This window comes from Miniopterus schreibersii, assembly GCF_964146895.1.
Source record: "Miniopterus schreibersii genome assembly, chromosome: 3".
Classification (NCBI taxonomy): domain Eukaryota; kingdom Metazoa; phylum Chordata; class Mammalia; order Chiroptera; family Miniopteridae; genus Miniopterus; species Miniopterus schreibersii.
In genome coordinates, this window is record NC_138103.1 from 102,732,152 (window position 1) to 102,756,017 (window position 23,866).

General features: G+C 54.5%; 1 protein-coding gene across 1 annotated transcript in view; it reads left to right on the top strand.

Moving 5' to 3' along the window:
* Positions 1 to 678: 678 nt before the first annotated feature.
* The window catches only part of ITGA2 (integrin subunit alpha 2), a 74,460-nt gene continuing 51,272 nt past the window's right edge, over positions 679 to 23,866 (top strand). The window contains exons 1-3 of the mRNA XM_081131110.1: positions 679 to 735; positions 879 to 1,025; positions 17,504 to 17,624. Coding sequence (XP_080987236.1) covers positions 968 to 1,025; positions 17,504 to 17,624 — 179 coding nt within the window. The 5' untranslated portion in view covers positions 679 to 735; positions 879 to 967. The remainder of the gene's footprint in view (positions 736 to 878; positions 1,026 to 17,503; positions 17,625 to 23,866) is intronic.

Consider the following 23,866-nt stretch of genomic DNA (forward strand, 5'->3'; position numbering starts at 1 on the left):
ACTCACACACACACTCTCTCACACTCTCTCACACTCTCACACACACTCTCTCACACTCACACACACTCACACACACTCACACTCACACACACTCTCACACTCACACACACACACACTCTCTCACACTCACACACACACACACACACTCTCACACTCACACACACTCACACACACTCTCACACTCACACACACACACTCACACTCACACACACACTCTCTCACACACTCTCACACTCTCACACTCACACACTCTCTCACACTCACACACTCTCTCACACTCACACACTCTCTCACACTCACACACACACTCACACACACACTCTCTCACACTCACACACACTCACACACACTCAGCGCCCGCCTGGGTCGCCAGCACAGCCCCGCCCGGGCGCAGGCTTCCTCCCCGCCGGGCGCGTTTCTAACCCGGTCCCTGCGCCTAATTTAGCCGGTTTCTCCGCCCGCTCGGGGAAGGCGGGGCCCCCCGCCGGGCGCAGCCCCAGCGAGCGGGACTCGGGGCTCCGGCCCGGGCCCCCACCCCGCCAGGAGCGGCCGAGGGCTGCAGAGGGGCCGGGGCTCCCGCGGGCGGCGCCGGGCTGCGAGGGGCGGGGCGGCGGCCGGCGGGTGCGCCCGTCGGAGGTGCGGGCCGTCGGGTCCCCGCGGGAAAGGTGGGCGCCGCGCCGCCAGCACCCCCACGGCTTCCGGGCCCCGGGGCTGCGACCTGGAGGCCGAGCGGAGGTGCGGTTTCCGGGGGCGGGGGCCCAGGTGCGGCGGCGGGCGCGCGGGGCGGGGCGGGCGCGTCCGAGGCCGAGGGGCGGGCGCGCGGGGCGGGCCTTGGCGCCCCGGGAGCGGCCCCGAGACTTTTCCCGGCTGTCGCGCAGGCGGGAGACCAGCCCTCGGGACGCCTCTGCGAGTGCCGGGGTCCTCGGTCCCCACAGCCTGCGAGCAGCTGCAGCCGGGCAGGCGCGGGATGCGGCGGGGACGCGCGGGGACCGCGCGCGGGCGGCCGGCGCTGCTGCTCCTCCCAGGTAGGCGAGGCCGCCCGGGCCGGGACTGCGGCCGGGGAGGGACGGTCCCGACCTGCAGGGACCAGGCTCCCTCCCGGTGCCCCACGAAGCCGGGGCTCGCCGTCTGTTGAGCACCCTTCAAAGTCCAGCGCGCCTGCACGCACAGTGGCCGCCCTTGGGTGCCCGGGAGGGCGAGTCCGGCAGCCCGGCTCGGGCAGGTGCCGGGTGCCGCGCCCGCCCGGCCAGGGCTCCGTGGGTGCGGGAGCCGCCCTCGCCCACGCTGGTGGCCCTGCGGGCCCCGGGGCCCCGGCGCCGACGTCTCCACGCGCGGCTGTGCCGAGGCCCGTTTCCTCCAGCGGCGCGCGTTCCTTTCTCGCCGTGGGGGGCGCAGCAGAACCGAGGCCCCTCGAGCGCTTGGCCGAGGGGATTCTTCCTTCCCTCCTGCCTTCCTCTCATTGTTCCGCGAATGTAAACTCGGGCCAGGAAAAGTTCTTTCCACTTTCTTGATCTTGGCGCCGCGATGAGAGAACTGACGGGGCGGCCGCTCCAGCTGCGGGGCAGCGAGGGGGGGGACCCGCCTGACTCCTCTGGCCCCAAGTGGGGAAGGGGGGCCCGCCTGACTCCTCTGGCCCCAAGTGGGGAAGGGGGCCCCGCCTGACTCCTCTGGCCCCAAGTGGGGAAGGGGGCCCCGCCTGACTCCTCTGGTCCCAACTGGGGAAGGGGGCCCGCCTGACTCCTCTGGTCCCAACTGGGGAAGGGGGCCCGCCTGACTCCTCTGGCCCCAAGTGGGGAAGGGGGGCCCGCCTGACTCCTCTGGCCCCAAGTGGGGAAGGGGGCCCCGCCTGACTCCTCTGGCCCCAAGTGGGGAAGGGGGCCCCGCCTGACTCCTCTGGTCCCAACTGGGGAAGGGGGCCCGCCTGACTCCTCTGGCCCCAAGTGGGGAAGGGGGGCCCGCCTGACTCCTCTGGCCCCAAGTGGGGAAGGGGGGCCCGCCTGACTCCTCTGGCCCCAAGTGGGGAAGGGGGGCCCGCCTGACTCCTCTGGCCCCAAGTGGGGAAGGGGGCCCCGCCTGACTCCTCTGGCCCCAACTGGGGAAGGGGGCCCCGCCTGACTCCTCTGGTCCCAAGTGGGGAAGGGGGCCCCGCCTGACTCCTCTGGTCCCAAGTGGGGAAGGGGGCCCCGCCTGACTCCTCTGGTCCCAAGTGGGGAAGGGGGCCCCGCCTGACTCCTCTGGTCCCAAGTGGGGAAGGGGGCCCCGCCTGACTCCTCTGGCCCCAAGTGGGGAAGGGGGGCCCGCCTGACTCCTCTGGTCCCAAGTGGGGAAGGGGGCCCCGCCTGACTCCTCTGGTCCCAAGCGGGGCAGTGAGGCGGGGGTGCTGGCCACCGCGCCCCCGCATCTCCCTCAGATCTGCAGAGCCCACGACACTCACTGAACTTCCCTTTCCTGGGGGCGGGGGAGGGTCATGTTTGCATTTTGTGGTGTGTTCAGCCATCAGGACAAAAATAGGGTCTCTGCTTCTCAGGTGTGTCACAAAGAGGATGAGTATTTCAGCTGCCTCCCCTGAGGCCTCAGCCGCCCACTGTTCTTTATGCGCAGGAACCTAACCCGCAGACCAGGATTCTCTCCAGGTGGGAGAGACAGAGAAACAGTCCCACCATGCCCACCATCCCCCCCACCATGCCCACCATGCCCACCATGCCCACCATCCCCCCCACCATGCCCACCATGCCCACCATGCCCACCATCCCCCCCACCATGCCCACCATCCCCACCATGCCCACCATCCCCACCACGCCCACCATCCCCACCACGCCCATCATCCCCACCATGCCCATCATTTCCCACCCCCCCACCATGCCCACCATCCCCACCACCACCCCCCACCATGCCCACCATCCCCCCCACCATGCCCACCATCCCCCCCACCATGCCCACCATCCCCCCCACCATCCCCCCCACCATGCCCACCATCCCCACCATCCCCACCATCCCTCCACCATGCCCACCATGCCCACCATCCCCCCCACCATGCCCACCATGCCCACCATCCCCACCACACCCATCATCCCCACCACCCCCACCATCCCCACCATGCCCATCATTTCCCACCCCCCACCATCCCCCCCACTATGCCCATCATCCCCACCACCCCCACCATGCCCATCATTTCCCACCCCCCACCATCCGCCCCACCATGCCCATCATCCCCACCATCCCCACCATGCCCACCACCACCATCATCCCCACCATCCCCACCACCACCATCATCCCCACCATCCCCACCACCACCATCATCCCCACCATCCCCACCACCACCACCATGCCCATCATTTCCCACTATCTCCCCCATCCCTACCATCCCCACCATTTCCCACCATCCCCACCATCCCCACCATTTCCCACCCCCACCACCATCCCCACCATCCCCACCACCAGCAGGAACAGATCATTGGATTTCCTGTCCAAGCTGTGTCTGGTGCTCACAGATACCCCCTCCTGCCCCCCTACCCCCCCAGTGTTCCGAGGGGCCTCCCACCCTCATCTAGGGGTTTCAGATAAAGCCTGATTCACATGGGAAATCAGGCCCTGGAACACCACAACCTTCCCCAGAGCTAATAGACATTTAATTCCAAGCTTTTCATCTCTCCTAATTACCCACTATTAACAGAAGCTATGGAAACATAACATTTTTTTACCTCGAGGTGTCGGGGCTTGTCCGTTAAGGAGCAGTGAGCGTTACTGAGTGGAATGCGTTGCTGCGAGGCACGCAGCCGGGCACCGACTTTAAGCTGGAGTTAGTTCAGGAGGCTGGGGACAGCTCAGTGCAGGCAGACAGGCAGAGGCGGCTTACAGGGAGGATCACAAGGAGCTTTGCCATGTGTGATTATCAGTCGCGGTTCCTAGGGAGGCAGCATCCTCTTGGGGTACCATGAGTACCCAAGATGAAGGTGAATCATTGACACCTCTAGGTCAGGGACAGCTGAAATGTCCTATGGCATTACCCCAGCTATGTAACACCGTCCAGGATTCATCATTACTATACACACATAGTTGTTTATAAGTTATACACATGTATGATTGTGTAATATAAATACATCCCAAAACTAAAATGTTAAAGGTATATGTGTGTATGTGTTTATACATCTTGCATTCCCCCCAGCGTGCATGCCAACCCCTGTAGACACAGACACCCTCCGATCTCGTTGGAGCACTTAGATTCAAATTCTCTTTCCAAACCTTCTTGTGGGCATTTAAGAAAAAGCAGTGCTCACGGTTTAGTCCCATGTTTACCGCCTTTCATTGGCCATTCCTTTGTTTAAGTGATTGTAATTGAGATGGTGGTCAGCAGGTTTGAGGATGGAGAAACAGGGCCAGCCCTGGCCAGTGTGGCTCAGTGGTTAGAGTGTTGGCCTTTGCAGCGAAGGGTCTCAGGGTCCAGTGCAGGTACCTGGGTTTCGGTTCACTCCCCACCCCTGGTTGGAGCGGGTGTGGGAGGCAACCAGTTGATGTCTCACATTGATGTGTGTCTTTCTCTCCCTCCCTCTCTCTCTCTCTCCCATCTCCTTCCCTCCCTCCCTTCCACTCTCTCTGGAAAAGCTATGAAAAAATACCCTCAGGTGAAGATTAACAGAAAAGAACAGAGAAGGAAAGAAAGACCGTAAGAGGCCTAGATAGTCCATAATAACTGATAGGTCCGGAGAGGCCAGGGAAATGTCATTTTTAAATGCAGGACGTGACACTGGTGCATCACTAGGCCAAGCAGGGGTGGCCTCCCCCCCAGTTCCAGGTTTCTTCTCACTATCTGGCAGCCACAGCCTTCCCCTCTTTAATATATTTTCAAATCCGCTCCCTCATTTCCCCCGGCTGTGAGTATGGCCATTTCTCTCGTAATCAGCCGGCCCTTTCCCTGTGTGACTTGGCGGCTCCTTCCTCCTGAAGCTCCCTCCGCCCGGCCGCGTCCTGCCTGCTTTTCTCTCCCTCCCGGCTGCTCCTTCCCAGCCTCCCGGGGCTCCTGGGCTCGCCGGGCCCTGGCTGGGCCCTGGCTGGTGTTCGCGCAGCCCCGTTCCCGCGCAGTTGCGCTCGAGGGGGCATCCGGGCCAGGCCTCCCCCTGACTTCCTAGCAGTGGCCCCACCTACATGCTGCATGACCACGTCCAACTGCACGCGTCCTCGACCGAAGCCAGCCCCTGTCCTCGGGAACCGGCCCTTCTGTTGTCTGCTGCCGTTTGGTGGCAGCTTCCCACGCAGGCCCTAAACCAGGACCCTCTCCCTGTTCTCAGCCTCTCCACGGACCCCCAGCCCCCAAGTTCTGCCCTTTCTCCCCAACTCATGCAGCCTGTGCTGCCGTCCAGCCCTGGGTTTCTTTGTGTCTGAACTACTGTCGTTTTTACACTGTTTTCCTGTTTTTGTCTTTTATTTCTGCAGTCCGGTCTCCTCATGGTCACCTCATGGTCTTTCTAAACGTGGACCTGTATCTGATCCCCACCCCCACCCCGCCCCGGCTTCAGACGCTTGGCGGCTCCCCGTCTCGCGTAGGGTAAAGTCCAGATTTCTTGGCAGGTGGGAAAAGCCTGGTGTGTGCCCAGCCTTTCCTCTGCCACACCCGTCCTGCTCACACACACAGGCACTCACACCACACGGATGCACACACAGTGCACGCCCCGGAAGCCATATGCCTACATCTACCTCCTGTGTTCCGAATGCCCCTGACCGTCGGGCATGTAGTGTCAGCACATTTTCCAGATTGTTCTTTTTGCGTTGGGTGCCTTGTGCTTTTTCCACTCTTCTCTCATTCCTTTGTGACTCACCATTGTCCTGTGTTAGAAGAGGGAGCCCCAAGCAAAATTATAAAGTAGGAGCCCTGGCTGGTGTGGCTTAGTTGGCTGAGCGCCATCCTGTGCACCGAAAGGTTGGTGGTTCGATTCCTGGTCAGGGCACACGGGGGGCTGTGGGCTTGATTCCCCGGCCGGGTCATGCAGGAGGCAGCCGATGAATGTCCGTCTTTTGCTTACATGTTTCTCTCTCTCCCTCACCCTTCTTCTTTCTCTAAAATCAATAAAAAATAAAGTAGGGAAGTTGTTCTTTTATAACAAAAATGGAAGTTTGAGGCAATCTCTCATTCCTGGGACCCACCCCAAACCCCAGGCCACCCTCTGATAAAGTAACTCCCCTCCCCCGTGGCTCCCCAGCTGCCACTCCCAGCCTCCTCTAAGCTTTGCTGCCTTGCACTGGTTCCCGAGCCTCTGTGTGATTTACATGAATGGACTGGAGCTCAGGATTTAGTATTTGAAAACAATTACTCACATGTGTCTGATGTTCAGCCAGGTTGGAAGTAGCTGCTGAAATATTAGCACCGCGCCTCCTCTCTCCCAACAAATTAAAATTCCAGTGTTGCCTGCATCACCTTGTAGTGAGGTGGCCACCGAGACAGGTAGGTTTCAACACCGCTCGGCAGTGAATGCCGCAGGTTGAGTGAATTCCCCGCAGAGCTGGTGATGACGGCTCCTGTCTCCCTGGGCTGACGGCCTTGGGCATATTAGAGGGCGAAGTCTGCCACTGTAAAGAAATGAGCTCTCTGATGGAATTTTAGACATTCCGCAAAATAAAGACACACAGTCATTCAGTGTGTCACAAACAAAGACCTTCAGGAAAAAAATAGGGAAAATATTGGGGAGCAAAAGCATCATCCTGACATCATGTAAATATGCCCACTAAAGTCACAAGCTGTCGCCTGGACCGTCGGCCCTGCTCGAGGTGTTGCTGAAAGATTCAGCGTCAAAGAGCAGGAAGCAAAGACCTGGGTTTGTGCTGGTTTGTCTATTTCATTTGTTATGGTGACTAATGATTTACCTGAAAAATGCTCAGAAGAAGGGCTCAGAGAGAAGGATCTTGACACCACCAATCCCGAGGTGACGCGAGTTGTGGGAGCCTTTGAAAGTGCCTCCTGCATGTGGCCCACGGGTGCGCAGGTGACCTGCCTGCAGCGAATCCCACGGGACCCGGCTTTGGTCAGATGTCTGTGCGGTAACTGCTCTGTCTCGGGCAACGTGCTAGGCCCAGTGTGGAACCGTAGAAACGTGAAACATGGTCAGAGAGGTTCCAGTCCCCTGGAAAACAAGTCCACATGTGGGGCAGGGACATTGTCGCAGCCCTGAAGGTTCCTGCCCAGTCTCGGAACCGCCAGCCTCCTCTCTGACAGAAGTCCAGTCCCTGGGTGAAGCCCCTCCTCTGTTCAGCCGGGAGGTCGGGACAGTGACGGTGACTGGCTTGAGCCGGTCCTGGTGGCCCTGTGCCTCCCGCCGGGGCCTGATTTGGACGTGGGCATGTAATGCAGTTTTGGCCCATGAGATGTGGAGGGAGATCTGCTCAGGGACTTGGGGGAAGAAGCTTCGTTCCTGAGAGCGGCGCTGGTTAAGGACCATGTTGTCAGGTCCAGATGTGAGCTCGGGACAGCTAGTCCTCTTGCCACCAGGATGCCAGGACGAGGGGACGAGGGGCATACGCTGCCCTCCTGCAGAGACAGAAAGAAATGGTCCTTGATAGTGTCTGAGTTTCAGAATTTGTGAAATTTACAGCCATCGTCTCTCTTGGGGTCTTGAAGAACTTGCATCTAATTTAAAACGTAGTTATGATGTTTTTGTACTTTGTTTTATTGCCTGTGTTTATAACATCGGGGTGCGACGGAAGTTCCTATAACATAATAGATGTCACAGGGCCGCACATGATTAATTGCGGAATGAGTGGTCCAAAACTAAATGTGGATTCAGAGGATGGGGACAATCACTGTGACGCGTTGAAGAAGGAAGCATCCGGAGAAGGCTTCCTGGGGGAGGAGGGGACCGCAGAGCCCTGGGGGATGCAGGGGGAGGGGACAGCAGAGCCCTGGGGGATACAGGGGGAGGGGACCGCAGAGCCCTGGGGGATACAGGGGGAGGGGACCGCAGAGCTAAGAGGCCATGCGCCTCCCACTCTCCCGTGTGGCTGCTAAGTTGATGAGGAAGCCGCTGTAAACATTTTTGTTTCAGTACATGCTTACCACCCTGAAGTGGCTGTGCTTAATAAGCTCAGTGCTGTTTTTAGGCTGTGTATCTGTAAATTATTCCAGTCCGTAGGCTGTTTATCTATAACATATTCCAGTTCTATAGGCTGTGCATCTATAACATATTCCAGTTCTGTAGGGTGTGTGTCTCTAACATATTCCAGTTCTGTAGGCTATGGATTTATAACATATTCCAGTTCTGTAGGCTGTTTATCTATAACATATTCCAGTTCTGTAGGCTGTTTATCTATAACATATTCCAGTTCTGTAGGCTGTGCATCTATAACATATTCCAGTTCTGTAGGGTGTGTGTCTCTAACATATTCCAGTCCGTAGGCTGTTTATCTATAACATATTCCAGTTCTATAGGCTGTGCATCTATAACATATTCCAGTTCTGTAGGGTGTGTGTCTCTAACATATTCCAGTTCTGTAGGCTATGGATTTATAACATATTCCAGTTCTGTAGGCTGTTTATCTATAACATATTCCAGTTCTGTAGGCTGTTTATCTATAACATATTCCAGTTCTGTAGGCTGTTTATCTATAACATATTCCAGTTCTGTAGGGTGTGTGTCTCTAACATATTCCAGTTCTGTAGGCTGTTTATCTATAACATATTCCAGTTCTGTAGGCTGTTTATCTATAACATATTCCAGTTCTGTAGGCTGTGCATCTATAACATATTCCAGTTCTGTAGGGTGTGTGTCTCTAACATATTCCAGTTCTGTAGGCTGTGCATCTATAACATATTCCAGTTCTGTAGGGTGTGTGTCTCTAACATATTCCAGTTCTGTAGGCTGTGCATCTATAACATATTCCAGTTCTGTAGGGTGTGTGTCTCTAACATATTCCAGTTCTGTAGGCTGTGCATCTATAACACATTCCAGTTCTGTAGGGTGTGTGTCTATAGCATATTCCAGTGTTGGCAGTACAGTTAATATCTCTGCTTTAATCACATTTTCCTAAAGCACACAGCTCTCCTGGAGCTGTAGATTTATGTTTTTCCAGTTCAGCTTTTAGTTTCTTATTTCTACCCAGATAATCAAGATCCTCAAAATCATCTCTTTAGAAATCATAGCCCCTGTAGCAAGGAGAATTACTGTGGGCTTTCAGAGATTCTCTTAGTAAAATAGCAAAGCCTTTTATTTTATGTCACTCTGTGGTGTTCTGAAGTGTTTTTAAAACATTTTCATTAATCATATAAATCAGAAAACAAATTAATGTCTACTCCTAGTTTGGTTGAAGTTGTAATCAGCTTATACTGAAGCGTTTTATCCAGTCTGTGCTTGCTGGCTCCTGTAGGAGTAAATGGCATTTCCTAACCAGTACGAACTCGACCCTGCATAGTTTGCTACTTTCAGGTCCATAGAAATTGGGGCTGTTAACACTTTTCAAATATATTTTGCTTCCTTTGAGAGAGATGCTCGTTCCATTGCCCGACCATTCACAGAAACTGCGGTGACAATTCCTGTGTCATTGGTGACTAAAGACAGTTTTCACGCAGAAGTCGAGCATCACTCCCGATCCCTGGGCGGCTTTCTGTGTAAAAACGAGGCTAATGTTGAAACAGAGCCCCAGAGAGAAAGGGGGACGGACGCCGTGTGGTCCGTGCGGGACATTATTTCATTGTGTTTGGAAAGCACCAGCCAAGCTGCTGCGCCCGCGGACGCCTTAGCCACGGGCGGCTGTCATTCCCCGGTCGTTTGAAGGTGGCCTTTGCCCGAATCCGCGTGGTGGCTCTCATCGCCGTGGGTACCACGGACGCGGGCTCCGTCTGGGCAGCTCGGCGGGGCGACCCTGTTCCACGCTGTGCCAGCCCCCAGCGCCTTCGTCCGCGTGGCTCCTTGGACGCTTGTTGGAATACGGGCACTGAGCCCCCTGGACCGTGTGACCGTTCAAACCGTGCTCCCAGTGCCGGCGCACGGAGTAAATATTCCAGAGCGATGGGCATGGCTGGCGTGCGCTTATTAACCCTTCCCAGGGGGAAGGAAAGGAGAGCTCAGCCCTGGAAACCGGGACCCTGTGTGTGACCTCTATGGATTTCCTATTTATACGTGTAAATGTAATTTTTCATAGGTGGACTCACCGTTCACGTGCAGGTAAGCGCTTTGCTGGGTTTCCTTGGTGTCTGCTGTGCAGGTCTCCCCACGTGGCCTTCTCGTGGGTAACTTTAAGGCGTCCCCACCGCCCCACCCGGCCCGGCCCGGCCCGGCGGCCAGCTATTGTGTCCGTGCTGGACGTGAGGTTGCTTCCTGTGGGCCTGTCCCCTGCTGTAAGGAAGGCGGCTGTGAGTTCGCTGCACAGGAAGCTGTTTCCTCTCTTCCCTTTTGGGTGGTTTCGGGTCAAGGCCAGGCGTACTCTCAGCTCCTGCTGCGTGTATCCCACAGCGTGCTCGTGGGGAACGCGGGGGCTTCAGTTCGCCATCGTTGGAGTTGAAGGCACTGTTTGTAGTTTGATGGATGTGAAGTGCTGCTTCATATTTAATTTCATTGTCATTCTTTCTGTTCATCGCGGTACATTTTTTGTCACCATTTAAAAATGCTGCCTTTTGAAACCATGTGCGGATTGGGAGGTTTTGGAATTTAGGCCCAGAAGAAACCTCAAGCGATCATCCAGCAAGTGCCTCGTTTTTATAAAAACCAGCGTTTGAGCTGACGAAAGCCCAGGATGCCAACCTGGCAGGGTGCCCTTCGGGATTTCTTCTAAACACCTCTCTGGCAAACTTCCCCTTGCCCCCTGTCCCCACAGGCTGGTCACAGTCCGTTTCGCTTGAGGAGCAGCTGACCTCTAGTTAAATGTCCTTATTTCCCTGGTTAGAACCCTTTGGGGGAGAGAAGATATTCTCTTTGCCAGAGGCTTGGCTCCAAGTAACGGGGTTTGGAGATTGTTCCGGTTAGCTGTGGCCATGTAACCAGTCACCCTAAAATCAGTGGCTTCAGACGACAGCCATCGCTCATTCTCACTCACGGTTTGGGAAGCAGGACTATAAGAGCAGCTCACCTGGGCAGGTCTGACTCGAGGTCCCTTGTGTGGGATGTCAAAGGGTCAAAGGGCTCCCTCTTCACGTGGCCCCATCCTGGGGTGCCTCCTGCGTGGCCTTTCTAACCTGGACTCAGAAATCCCACATCTGCATCTATTCATTGTCAAAGCCCTTAACAGGTCCCGCTGGGTCCCGGGGAGGAGGCTCCCTCTGCCTCGAGCCCGGCAGACTGTCAAGAATTCCCAGACAGGTTTAAAACCACCGCAGTCGCCGAGCCGACCTGATGGTGCTCCCGAGACTGTTCACTGCTGGGATCCGAGTGGCTCAGCATTGGCGCTGTGGACATTTGGGGCCAGATCATTGTTTCTGGGGACAGGGGCCGGGGGAGGCAGCAGGGGGGGCCTGTCCTGGGTATTGCAGGATGTCGAGGGATGTTGGGGGCATCATTGGACTCCACTCACTAGACGCCAGGAGCCACCCCCCCACATGCAGCGTGACAACCACATTGGATGTCCCTGCGTCACGGGAAGAGCGCCAGGTCTGAGGAGGGAGTTAAGTGCCACTGTTCCGGGAGACTGGATAAGTCACAGGCACACTGTTCCCCCCGGGAGGATCCATTGGGCGTATAAATGAAAACGTCTTTTGCACATTGTGAAAGCGTAGACGATATTATTTTTTTAAAAATCCATAAACTGGGTACTCGTTACTTTTATCATCATTCGTTTTTGAGGGACCCTATGGGGTGCCTGTCCTGTGGCAGGCGAGTCAGACGGGCAGGGGGCTGGTGGGAGCCAGGGCGGCCCCTCCAGGGCCCCTCTTTCCAGTCCCGTTGTCACCTGCGCAGGAGAACGGTGGCACCTAGATCCCTCCTGAATGTAACTTTTAACACTCAAAACAAAGACTTTTAAAGAAAATTGTATTTTTCTTTGTTTCTTACTGAAAGCAGGGGAATGTCCCACCACGGGATCCCAGCATCGGTTGTGAGGGTCACTCTGTGCTTTTGGGTCTGTCCCGCCCTCTTTTAAAGCAGGGTCGCCGTAAGCCAGACATTACGGAGCTTGGCCTGTACACGCTGGGTGGTCATTGCCACCAAGCCTCCGCTTTCTGAGTTCAGTTGCTTTATTTTTGCGGGGTGAGGGGCGGCCTTTCTACGCACCTTCTGCCTCGCCGTCCTCTCCGCGGGGCAACGGTGCTCGCGCCTGAGACAGGTGCGTCCGGGGCGCGGCTGTGACCGGGGACCGCCTTCCGCGGCCACGCGTATTCTGGGAAACAGCGGCTTGAGAGTCTGAAGGCTATTTTCTGAGTTTCCAAGTCAGGGTCTGAGCAGCCCCACTTCCTGCTGCTGTGGCTTCCTGGGGGGCCCGCGGGCCGATAATGTTTTCTTGGCTTTTGCGGTGTGATTGTGAGCGTGGCTCAGCAAAAGGCGGGGAGGCGGCGGCCTCTCCTCCGCCGCGTGGGCCTCGGGGCTTCGTGGAAACTGCCTCAGGGCGTTTGGCGTCAGAGGAGAGGGAGCTGTGCCTTTCAGACTGTCTCAAGTAGTAAGCCGCCCGCAGAAACGCGGAGTGGTACCAATAGTAAAACGCAAAACAAAAGGAGTTTTTCCTACGTGCTCCTGGTTCGCGAGGCGCTGGGTGGAGAGTGTCCTGCGCGTTGTCTGGTCACGAGGAGGGAGGCACGTGTACCGTGTCCACTGCAAGGTGAGGACGCCGTGGCTCCTATAGGGTGAGGGGCACGGTGCCCAAGTCACAGGGCTGTTCTTGGCGCTGGGATACACTGTTGCTCTTGCCCACTATGTGAATTTTTTCAGTGTAAAAACATTCGTGCACTTGGAGCCCTGGCCTGCTCCTGCCACCCCGTTACCCCAAAGCGCAGTCAGTCTTTCTGTTAGCGCCCTATACTCGATAAAAAGCCAATGTCCTCTAAAATCCTAAATAGGAGATAAAATGTATGTCTATTTGTATCCATGTATGTATGTACACATAGTATATGTGTTTATTCATCTATCTTTTAATGGGGACATCTGTGACATTTGATTTTGGGTTTTGAATCTGCAACTCCATTGGTTTGAAATCACTGAGGAAAGAGGGTCACACCAAGGCCTGGGTGACAGGAGATGGGGCCACCGGGAGCCCGGCCACCACAGGGATGAGGGAGGGCAGCTCTGGTAGGCCCGTATTTGTGATGCCGAGATGAGAAGGCGGTGAGCGTGAGTGAGCGTCATGACGCGCTCCGAGGAGAGTGTTCCCGCAGAGGGAACACGTGCAAAAAGCTGGGGTCGGCGAGTTGCAGGGGGAGCCGGGAGCCCAGCCGAGTGAGTTAAAGGGCTAAGGGGCCGGGGGTGACCACGCAGCTATCGAGGCGGAACTTGCACACGAGGCAGCCGAGTCCCACGTGGAGGTGGATGCTGTAGTAAGTCACGCAGATAGGATCGAGGGAGTTAGAGGAAGGCGCAGAGGTCGGGGAAGACCCCAACCGAAAGCCCGGAGGGAGGTGGCCTGTGGACAGAGGTGTAACAGAAATACTGACCGCAGCTAGGCCTGTTGTTTAATGTGCTGTCTCAGGGTATAGGAGGCCCATCTTGTTGCTCAGCAAGTCATCCAACAGGCACTGCCTGGCTAGATGCACAAAAATGCTGCTGAGTTTCTGCTTTCACGGGGAAGGAAGCGACCCATAGACGGTGAATGGAGGAGCTGGCGCTCCTAGTGGTCCCCCATCCTCTCAGCCATTGGGACATGGCGAGTCGGCCAGATGGCAACTCACCCTCCAACGTCCTTCTATAAAAAGGGGACCTGTTGAGTTGTTGGAAAGCGATCTGAGAAGCGATCGCAGCGGACTTTGCAAATGTTCACTGTCCACACGATCAAAAACGTGAAAGGGCTCAAACCACCCAACCCCGTGCATGGTCCTCCAAGACTTGATCCTCTCACGTCATCACAGAAAAACCGACTCCACACAAAATATGCACCTTAAATGATATAACTGGCATTAGTGTGTCTCTCCTCTGTGTTTGCATCTGTGCATCTGGGTGTTGATGGAATCATCTTTGAAACTCAGAATAGTCCATTGAAACCTTCTGGCGTAATCAGGGTCCTCCCTGTCCAGTCTGCTGGAGCTGCCTCAGCAAAATACCACACACCGGGCAGGGGCTTCGACAACAGGAATTTATTTTCTCTCCATTCTGGGAATGAGAGTAAGAGCAAGGGGCCACGGGGTTGGGTTCGGAGCCCTCTCCCCCGGCCTGCGGACCGCCGCCTCCTCGCTGTGCCCTGTGGGCGCACACCGCGCCCCTCTCCGCACAGGGACGCCGGTGCTGTCCCACGAGGGTCCCCCCTTCTGACCTCCTTTAAGCTTCATTTCCTCCCTGCAGCTCCTGTCTTCAAATAGTCACGCGAGGAGGTAGGCTCGCAGCTTCTGAACTGGGGAGGGCCGCGGTTCACTCACGGCACCCCTGAGGCTTAGCAACATGCCAGCGGCTCTGTTTCTGGCCGCGGATGTGCTGCAGCCTCCGATAGGAACGCAGAGTCACCGTCCGATGAGTGACAGATGCCGTGGAAAAAGGCAGCAACCGTGAAGCGGCAAGCTGTGACCTAGGTGTCAGCCGGAGTCCCTGCTGCTTAACATGGAAAGGAGGCGTGTTCGAATCCCTGTTCCACCCCGTGGGAAAATTTCCCAGGGTTTCTCTAGACTCTCGAGAAGCGTCATCTTCACGGTCACTTAGTCCCCACCGTCCTGGCTGCAAGTTGTTTGCTCTCCACGCTCTCGGGCCCGGTGTACAAGCTCACGCCTTGGTCTGTCACCGCTCCGTGGACGCTGAGAGATGCCCTGAGCGTCCTGAGTCAGAGACCAAGGACGGTATTACTCAGAGTACAGCGGCCCACGTGAGCATGAGCGAGCCTGCGTCAGCCCCGTGCTCCCCGCGCAACCTCACGGGCGCTGCGTGAGGGGCCCGGTGACGCAGGCCCACCCAGCAGGTGCACCGCAGGAGGGGAGCCGGGGCCTGGGGAACCTGCTATTTACAGCCAGGAGCCGGCCAGCCTGCTCTTAGTCCCGGAGGGAGAAGCTGCGACACCCTCAGGCTGCTGGCTGCGGACACTCCCCTGAGAAATGGCCCTGCGAACGGCTGCCAGGATCTTACAATATTTTGTACCCATTGTGTTGAGTTGAATGGTGCACCCCCCAAAAGATATTTCTGTGTCTTAGTCCCCAAATCTGTGAACATCACCTTACTGGGTGGACGGTCTGTGAAGGCCGCCTTGTGGAGCCTGTCGGTAGAAACCCGAATGTCGCAGCCCCTTCCGCTGAGTGCTGTGAGTAAATGGGGACGGTCACTGGAAACGGGAGGAAAGGTGATCTGGCTACACAGTGGCAGGAGATGTGGCCTAACTGTCCTACAGATGCTCGGACAGTGGGGCTTCTAAGCGATGAGCTTAGAGATTTAGCTGAGGGATTTCCAAGCAAAACGTTGAAGGAGCAGCCGAATTTTCCTTGCTCAATGGAGTAGAATGCGGGAGGAAAGAGATAAAAGAACAGTAGTCAATGATTTGAGAAATTCTCGGCCTATCTAACTTACAAAAAATAAAAAAGCTAATAAAAAAGCTAAAAAAGAGCCATTGTTGGGAAAGCGTGCTCTGAAGAGGCCAAGTGTGGTTGGAAGACACGGTGCCGAGCAGATTGGCGTGTGATTCGTGGGTCCTCTGGGCCTCTCCCGCAGGCAGCGGGATGGAGTTGCCCAGGGAGAGCTGCGGAGGGCTCGCTCTGATGGCTGGGTCCCAGGGCGTCCACGGGAGACCTACCCGGCTCTCAGGAATGTGTCCCAGCAGCAGTGCTGCCGGCTTGGACGGGAGGGGACGGGAGCAGAGGCCCACAGAGCTGCCGCGGGCCGAGGGGACGGAGCCGTGGGCCACAGGCCACATTTGCATATTTTCTCTGTAACCTCTGTTGTTCAGATGCACCGCCGCTCAGTTTTACTTTTGAGGTAATAAAATGCAAAAGAAGATGAAGTGGCAGTTTAAGCAGAGAACTGGGATGGACGTTCAGGAGACACGTTTCTAACCACCAGTGTGCTGTCACCCCACTGTGTGGGCTCAAACATGCCGTTGAAGTGTGTTACCAATTATTTAACAACTCGCAGAAACTTGGGGAGGTGACGTCAAACTGCTCCCCCACTTTTAAGATATCTAACGCTGGAGAGCCCGTGCACATAGTGAGCTCATTTCCCCTGTTAATTAGACCCTGGCAGGTCGCGTAAGGACAGGGAATCGTGGTGGAGCTCATTCTATCACGTAGCAGCTAAATTTTATTTTACACACACACACACAGGCCTGAATCTCTGCGACAGAGTGGTGGGCACAGGATGTCACTGCTGTCAGGACAGGGAGCACATTCCCTGGACCTGCTGGAAACGGGCCTCAGAAGCTGCAGGGGTGCCAGCAGGAGCAGGGACATGGGAGAGCGAGCTGGGTGTCACAGCGGCAACAGGAAGGTTCAAGTGTCACCAAGACACAGGGGACGCTCTCAGGGGACAGCAAAGGAGAAGTGCGCCCAAGAGTCCAGGGGAAACGCTCTCCCCTAAGTCAGGTACTGGAGAGATGGGGTGTGATCTGTCCTGGGGCAAAAATTTCCCCCCGTTGGTGGGTCTGGGAGCCTAGGAAACAAGTTATCTGCTCCTAAAATACGGCGGTGTGACAGGCATGTCGTAGACATTTCTGTTTCAAAAGGGAGAAATTAGGAGGAATTTAGGGGCCTCCGGTACCAAGAAAGCTGAGCATGGCAGGTGGAAGTCTCCTGGACGCGGCCCGACTCTCTCCCCTCGTTCCCTTTCCATTAGAAACAAGGATTTTTCAAAACTGCCCTTCAAGGCTTCATCCTTCTTGGTCTCCGTTGTTTTTGAAAATAATGATCGTTTCTTTGGAAGCCTCCAAAAGCAAAACCTCCTTTGACAGTTGCCGCAGGAGTTAAAGAGAAAGGACACTTTTCCCTACATTTTCACCCTCAGAACGATCCTTTCTGAAGGGAAAGGATGCGCTTGGTGCTCCGGGAGCTGGGGTGTCCCCCCTCCTCTGCTGCCGTCAGCCGCGCCGGTTCAGGACACATTTCATGGGGCCCGCGTCAAGGTCTCCGGGGAGGTTCAGCAGGAAGAGAAGACCCTGCCCGCGGTGGCTTGGAGTCGCTTTCCGAAGTTACCTAGAAATCCCTGGAGGTGGTATGTGGTTAAGGGTTCAAGCTCTTGAGTCAGACAGCCCTGGGCTCAAACCCTTACCCCTGTCGCTTTCCACCTGTGAGACTCACTTATTTCCAGAAACCTCAGAGATCTCTGGAAACAATTACGATGTCAGCAACCCTCTCCCAGGGTCGCTGTGAGGATGAGTGATAATGAATGATGCATCTGAAGTCCTACAAGTTGTTTTGAAGGTGGCCCTTATCTTCGATTTATATTCACAAACTGTAGACATGGACAGTGTTTTATTTTTCTAACAGGAATTCTAAGCTGTTGCATGGCCTACAACGTCGGACTCCCAGAGGCGAGGATCTTCTCGGGCCCTTCGGGGGCCCAGTTTGGCTACGCGGTGCAGCAGTTCATCAACCCAAAGGGCAACTGGTAAGGACACTCTCTTCTTCATGATTTCAGTAAAAACATGAGATAGGTTTAATATTGGACTGCAATTGCTTGTTCATGTTGGTTTATGACTATATTATTGATGAGGAAGCCTCCAGTATTTTTCAATGAGGGATTTTTCTTTGAGAGTTGATGACTCTCGGATCGATGATTGATGGGATGGCCTGATGCTACTTTCTAAAAACCTAGATTGAACATTTTCTCTACATACTCATAGCAAATTCATAATACCAGCTTTGACCATTTGATAGAAGATAGATCTATTTCCATTTCTTTTTTCTGTAAATTGGTATCCATTGTGCTTTGTAAATGTTCAAGTAGCTGTAAATGTTCAATAGCCCCTGGCCTATTTCTAGCTGGTAGAATTATTCCTAAATTGTCTCCTTCAGCAAGGTTTGTCTGCTGGTTTCATTCCAAGCCAGCCTTCCCTACCTCATGTGAGAAGGGTCCTCACAGCATCAGTGCAAAAGTTACAAAGGTACCTTTCTCTAGTGCATTTAGCATCTTTTATTTTTTCCCAAAATGCCCCGAGTTTTTTTTTAATGCCATGTAATAATTACATTTATAAACCATGGATACATTTATAGACAACCACCTTCGTGGATATGGAAATAGATACCCCCATTGCTGGTTCCAGTTTCCCATGGTAATTATGGGAATAAGCTCAGATGATTCTGAAAGTTGTCTGTAGGCAGAAGAGCTGTGGGTCCACTTCTCAGAGCTGCTGCCCCCGGTGGGCAGGAGTCCTGCCTTTGGAACCTCACACCCTGCGGCGCAGGAGACTCCAGACTCACCCTGGAGCTTCCGGTCCGGGGTCCTCTAGAGCTCTGTGCAATGATTAAACGGGCTGTTATGGGCTTGTCAAATAAGAGCTATAATTTATAACCTTTTTTTCCCCTGTGCGAACTTAAGTTTGATGCTCTGAAGAATGAAGTCAAAGAAACATTTAGAATCCAAATGATTCACATTTGGGAGCTTGTCTGTCTGCGATGGGGGAACGAAATGAAATTATCACTAGAGAAGGCGGTGTGTCTCCAAAGGCGTCTTAGAGGAGGTGAATCATGAGATAGGTCTTAGGGGGTGGAGATGAGTAGGCTGCAGAAGAGTGGTCACCAATGCAAGGAGACCTGGGAAGCAATGTGTGTGGCAGAAAGCTTGTCAGCCATTTGGAAGGATAAGGGCAGTCTGGCCGGAAACCCAAAGAGTAGCAATTACTGTCATTATCTGGGATAAGAGAGAGAGAGAGAGAGAGAGAGAGAATCCCTAACAGGTATCTAATTATGCTTTGAGAACCTTGCTGGGACAGCTTGGCCTTAAACTTGAGGTTATTCTTTTTAAGTGACAGTTTTTCTGGGACAGGGCACCTCTGGGTGAAAGGGTCACCATCAGTCATGGATGCATTAGAGACTATGAGCCTACCAAGGACAGTAAGGAAACTCAGTCACTGGCCACGTTGCAGCTGGGGGTTGGGTTAGACCAACAGGAATAGGAAGTTGGCAGGAAGCCACCAGGCAGAAGCCTGGGAACAATGAGAGGTGCCATGTCCCCTTCCTCCCCACAAGGCTCCCTCTGGGCAGGCGAAGGACTGTTAAAAGGCCAGTGTGTCAGCCGTTTGTGGTGAGACTCTGGTGCTGACAAAGTTATGTCAACACCGGGGACACCACCCATTTCTAAGTCCTGCCTTGGCCTTCTCATGACATTCCGGAAAGATGTATAAACACAAGACAGTGGCTGTTAGGAAACAAGGTACCACTGTTATTGGGGGGCTGGTGCCCTGAAGAGCTTTCTGGTAGGGCCCAGTGTTGGCCTTACTGCCCCCGAGCCTGTATGTAACCGCCAGCTGGTGTGAGCGCCCCCACCACACAAGAGGAGGGAAAGGTGAGCACCCCACTGACCTGTGGGCCACACCCTGTGGGGGTGTCAGCAGGAAGGAAGGAACAAAAGCTGGCCTGCTGGTCCAGCTCGGTCCTTTTTCTGGTCTCGCCGTGTAAAGCCGTGGAAGGGGCCGGGTCACAGGCCTCATCTCCTAACCCACTGCAGGCGGGCACATGCGAGACGCAGCGTGCCCACTGCAGACCCTGCCTTCCAGGAGCGGGGAGTGGTGTCGGTCAGTGAGATCTACGTGCAGAGCAGGCAGCCACGAATAATGCCCGAGACGCATGAGTGCCGCCCTTCTCCGTATGCGTTACGTTAGTGTCACTCACTGTGTTAACTCCCTATGAAGAGCTCACTCTCTTCCCAAGGCCGGGGACCCTAGAGGGGCATGGTCCCCCTCTGACCTCTCTCTGTGCCTGGCCCCTGCCCAGGTGACATGCCAGGTGAAGGTGGGGCTGTGGCAGGACCCAGGTGAGCGGGGGTTTCCACTCCAGGGCTGAGTGGCCTCGATTAGGACCAGCAGCCTTCATAGCTCTCAGGCTCAGGCTCAGGGACCTCCGTGAAACCCCGAGTCCAGAACTGCCTGTTTGTGTGCATAGTGGGTGCTGTGCCCTCCCCCACTCCTGGTTTATGGCAGTTCCATGGGCACTGTGGAAAAAGCAGGTGTGGGAGGGGCTGTTTAAACATCCACTTTCCTTCTGATACCAATCAAGTTAGTTTTAGGCACAGAGAGTGACACTGCTGTGAAGTCCTTTAATAACTGACAGTCCTTTTCGTTTAGACCTAATATCCATAGTACACACACACACACACACCTCTTTATTTCTGTTCCTCCCCAGCTGCTTGTTGGAAGCTGCTGCTTTAGCATTTTCCTCTGCTCTCTCTGACTTTCTTTATAGTCTCTTGCTGAGCCTCAACTGCGTCTCTCAGCCTCTCAGTCCTTCCGACGACTCTCTTTCCGTTCTGGTCGGAGTTTTCTTAAATCACACTCATCTATCTTTCAAGTACAACTTCAGCTGTTCCCCACGCCCATTTCCAAAAACTTATTACACTGAGGAATTTACTCTGGAAATAGTGGTGACGTAGCTTTGAGAATCTGGAGCCTCTTGGATGGTCACAGATGAGCTGGCTGGTTTTCAAGGCAGGTGAATACCCAGGCAGAGCCCCAGAGCGGCCTCCGTCCGTAGTGAACTCGTGGTCTGCTCTCCCTCCGCAAAGGCTGAGGGTCGTCTTACGCACAGAATGTTCAGTCGCAGGTGATGCAAGACGCAGCGCTTATCACCCACGACTGCACAGAGGATGGGAGGTGTTCAAGATCATTTCCTGGAGGCTGGTGGCAGACACACTGGGTCTGTTTGTTTTACCGGGAGGCCTATCCCAAGAACAATCTGAGCTCATTTTATGACTCAAATTCGTTAGAACATTGCAGTCACTGTGTGACCAGGCCTGTGTGGGAGTGGGGGGGGTATTTCCAGTTGCAGAAATGTGTTCTCTTGTTCCAGCGACGGCTGGTTATGCTTAATCCTGAAGAGGCCTGGAGTGAACACGTGTCATGGCCAACAAAAAATGTATCTCCATATGAGCTCACATCACAGTTTCAACTTTTTAATTAAGAAGACATTCAGTTAAGCTCTGTGTGTGCTATAAATACACCAGATTGTCTGTACAGGATTTTAGATGAATAATAGAGAAGAAGCATTCAGTTCTATGACGGACATCAGAGACTGTCATAGAGGATGTTGGTCTAACAGTACCTGGTATTTATCGGGTCTTCTTCCTTTGCCAAACACATAACACTCAAAATGTTTCCAAGAGCTTTGTAAAAATCATTGCCCCTTTACAAATAAGGGGACTGGGACTAAAGCTAAATAGTTTGCCTAAGAGGACCGAGCTAATAAATAATCAGCCTGGGATATATGATGCAAAACGGAGATAAGAGATTCCAAATGCACACATTTTTATAAATATCCAAGGAAGAGAGTGACTGAATGTAGCTGGCATTTATAAATAATATTAAAATGTAATTTTCATATAAACTTTATAAAGTGATTTCAATTTCAAATAATGTCTGTAGTAGAGAGGGCATCTTAAATATCCCTGTTCTGGCTCGCTTCTCCCTTCCTCCCTGCTGGGCTGGTACTGTGTGTACCCTGCACACACACACACACACTCACGCACACACACGCACACACGCACGCACGCACACACACACGCACACAGTCTTCGAGACTCACCTGCGGGAGGGAGCTGCTGCTCCCGAGTGCCTGGAGGAGGACCGTCCACGGCCTTCAAGGCCCTCGGGCCTCACCAGCCAGTCCTAGCTGCCCCTGCGCGGACCCCCGGACGTCCGTCTCCGGAATAAAGTTCACACACAGGAGCGAGTGGGGCTGACACCCGCCCGCCTTCCTGGTGGCCACGCGTCTGAATGTTTCTGCCCATCTGATTTCATCGGGAGAGGGATCTAGAGGATGCTCCGTGGCACGGGTGGGACCTACCTGTCATTTGTTTGTGCCCACCTGGTAGGCAGACCTCTCCCCTGGAAGGGTCCCGAGGGAGCTTAACCTGAGGACACACCCAGGCTGCGCTCCCTGCTGGGGACGGGGCAGTCGCCACGCTGGGCTCACGGAGACAGACGTCTGAGGGCAGCGCAGTTAATGCCGTAAAAGGGTTTATGAACCAAAAGCAGTTTAGAAATGTTGTTTCTCTTCCAATTTTTATTCTTGATAGAACAACCGTCTGCCAAAGTACCTCCTTGAAAGCTACTACTCATGGGCTTTGATTTATAAAAATGCAGTGGCCTCAAGATCATCTCGTGTCTCCCCACCGGGGCCCAAGAATTCGGAAGTTAGACCCTCTGAAGGGTCTAAAATGGAGCAGTTCAGCTTTCGATTGTAACTTCAGGAAAACTGCCTGTCGGATGAGTCAGCATAACAGAACCAGATTTTATTGATTTCCTTGCCTCCAGGCAAGGGGGAAAAAAAGCTGCTTCCCAGGGTGTTTCTGAGACAGCAATTAGCTAAGATGCTGCAGCAATAAGGAGGTGGGTGGGCTCCGCCCCATCAGGGCTCGGCCGCCCCCCTCCTGAGGGAGCCAAGAAGCCCCAGGCGGTGTAATGAGCCTTAGACACTAAAATTGCCCGTCCGCGCACACCAGGGTTTCAGTATGGAATTGATAACAGCAGGATCTCCCTGCCGAGAACTAACTGACCGCGCTTCACCCGCCTTCCTCCTTCCCGAGGCGCCAGGTCTCCGGGGTGAATTCTTCCCGCCCTCAGCTCCCTTCGGGTTGCAGGCAGAAGCGGGCGCCCTGTGAAGCTCACCGACCCCGTGTGTTGTCAAGGGCTTGGAACTGAACTATATAGGAGCGACATTTACGTTTCCCTACTACGTAGGCTTTGAAGTTTCTCACACAGATGTGGGTTTCTGTACAATACGCTTGTTATCCAAGTAAAATATCCCCTTGGGTGCCTCATAGACACACCTGAGCTCCTCCTACCTCAAAATCTTGCTCACCTGATAGTATCTCCCTTGTCTGATGTTGGCCACTCATCCCTTTCAGTTTCTTAGCCAGAAACCCTGTGATCATCCTTGACTCATTTCCTTTATTTTTAACTCAAAAATTAACCTTCAAGAAATCCTGCTGGCCCCACCTTCAAAGAGAACCCAAAATAAGGGCATTCTCCCCACCCCCGCTCTCCCATCCCTGCAGGCCCCTCGCTCGCCCTTGGCCTAAATTACTGCCCTTGCCCCCGACTGCCTCGCCTTTGCTCCTGTGCGGTCGTTCTCAAGAGAGCAGCCTTCAAAATCCTTCTAAAATTCGTCAGATCCCATCACGGCTCTGCTCAGAGCCCCCCGGTAGCCTTCTCATTCCACCCAGAGGAAAACGGAGTGTCCATGATGTCATCCAAGCGTCTGTGGTCTGGTCCCATCCCCGACCTGACCTCGTCTCCTCCCACTTCCCTTTCCCACGCTCGGGTCCAGCCACAGGGCCTTAGTACTCACTGTTCCCGCAGCCTGGACTACCTTTCCACCAGAGCCTCGGGGTTGCTCCTTTAGCTCCTCCGAGTCTTTGCTTAAATGTCACCTTCGGGGTGAGGCCTTCCCTAACCATTCTAATAAGAGCCCCAGCACCCCACACTCCTGACTCTGTCCCGTTGCTTTTCCCACAGAGCACCGGTTGCCATCCCCGTATGTTTTGCTAAGGTATTAAATGCCTTGTCTCTCTTTTCCTCCGAGAATGTAAGCTCCGCAACGCCAGAAAGTTTTGAGTGGCTGACTCACTAATGTGTCCCCAGTACCTGAATGGGGTCTGGCCCACAGGAGATCAGGCCCCACGTGCAGCCCCCCGGG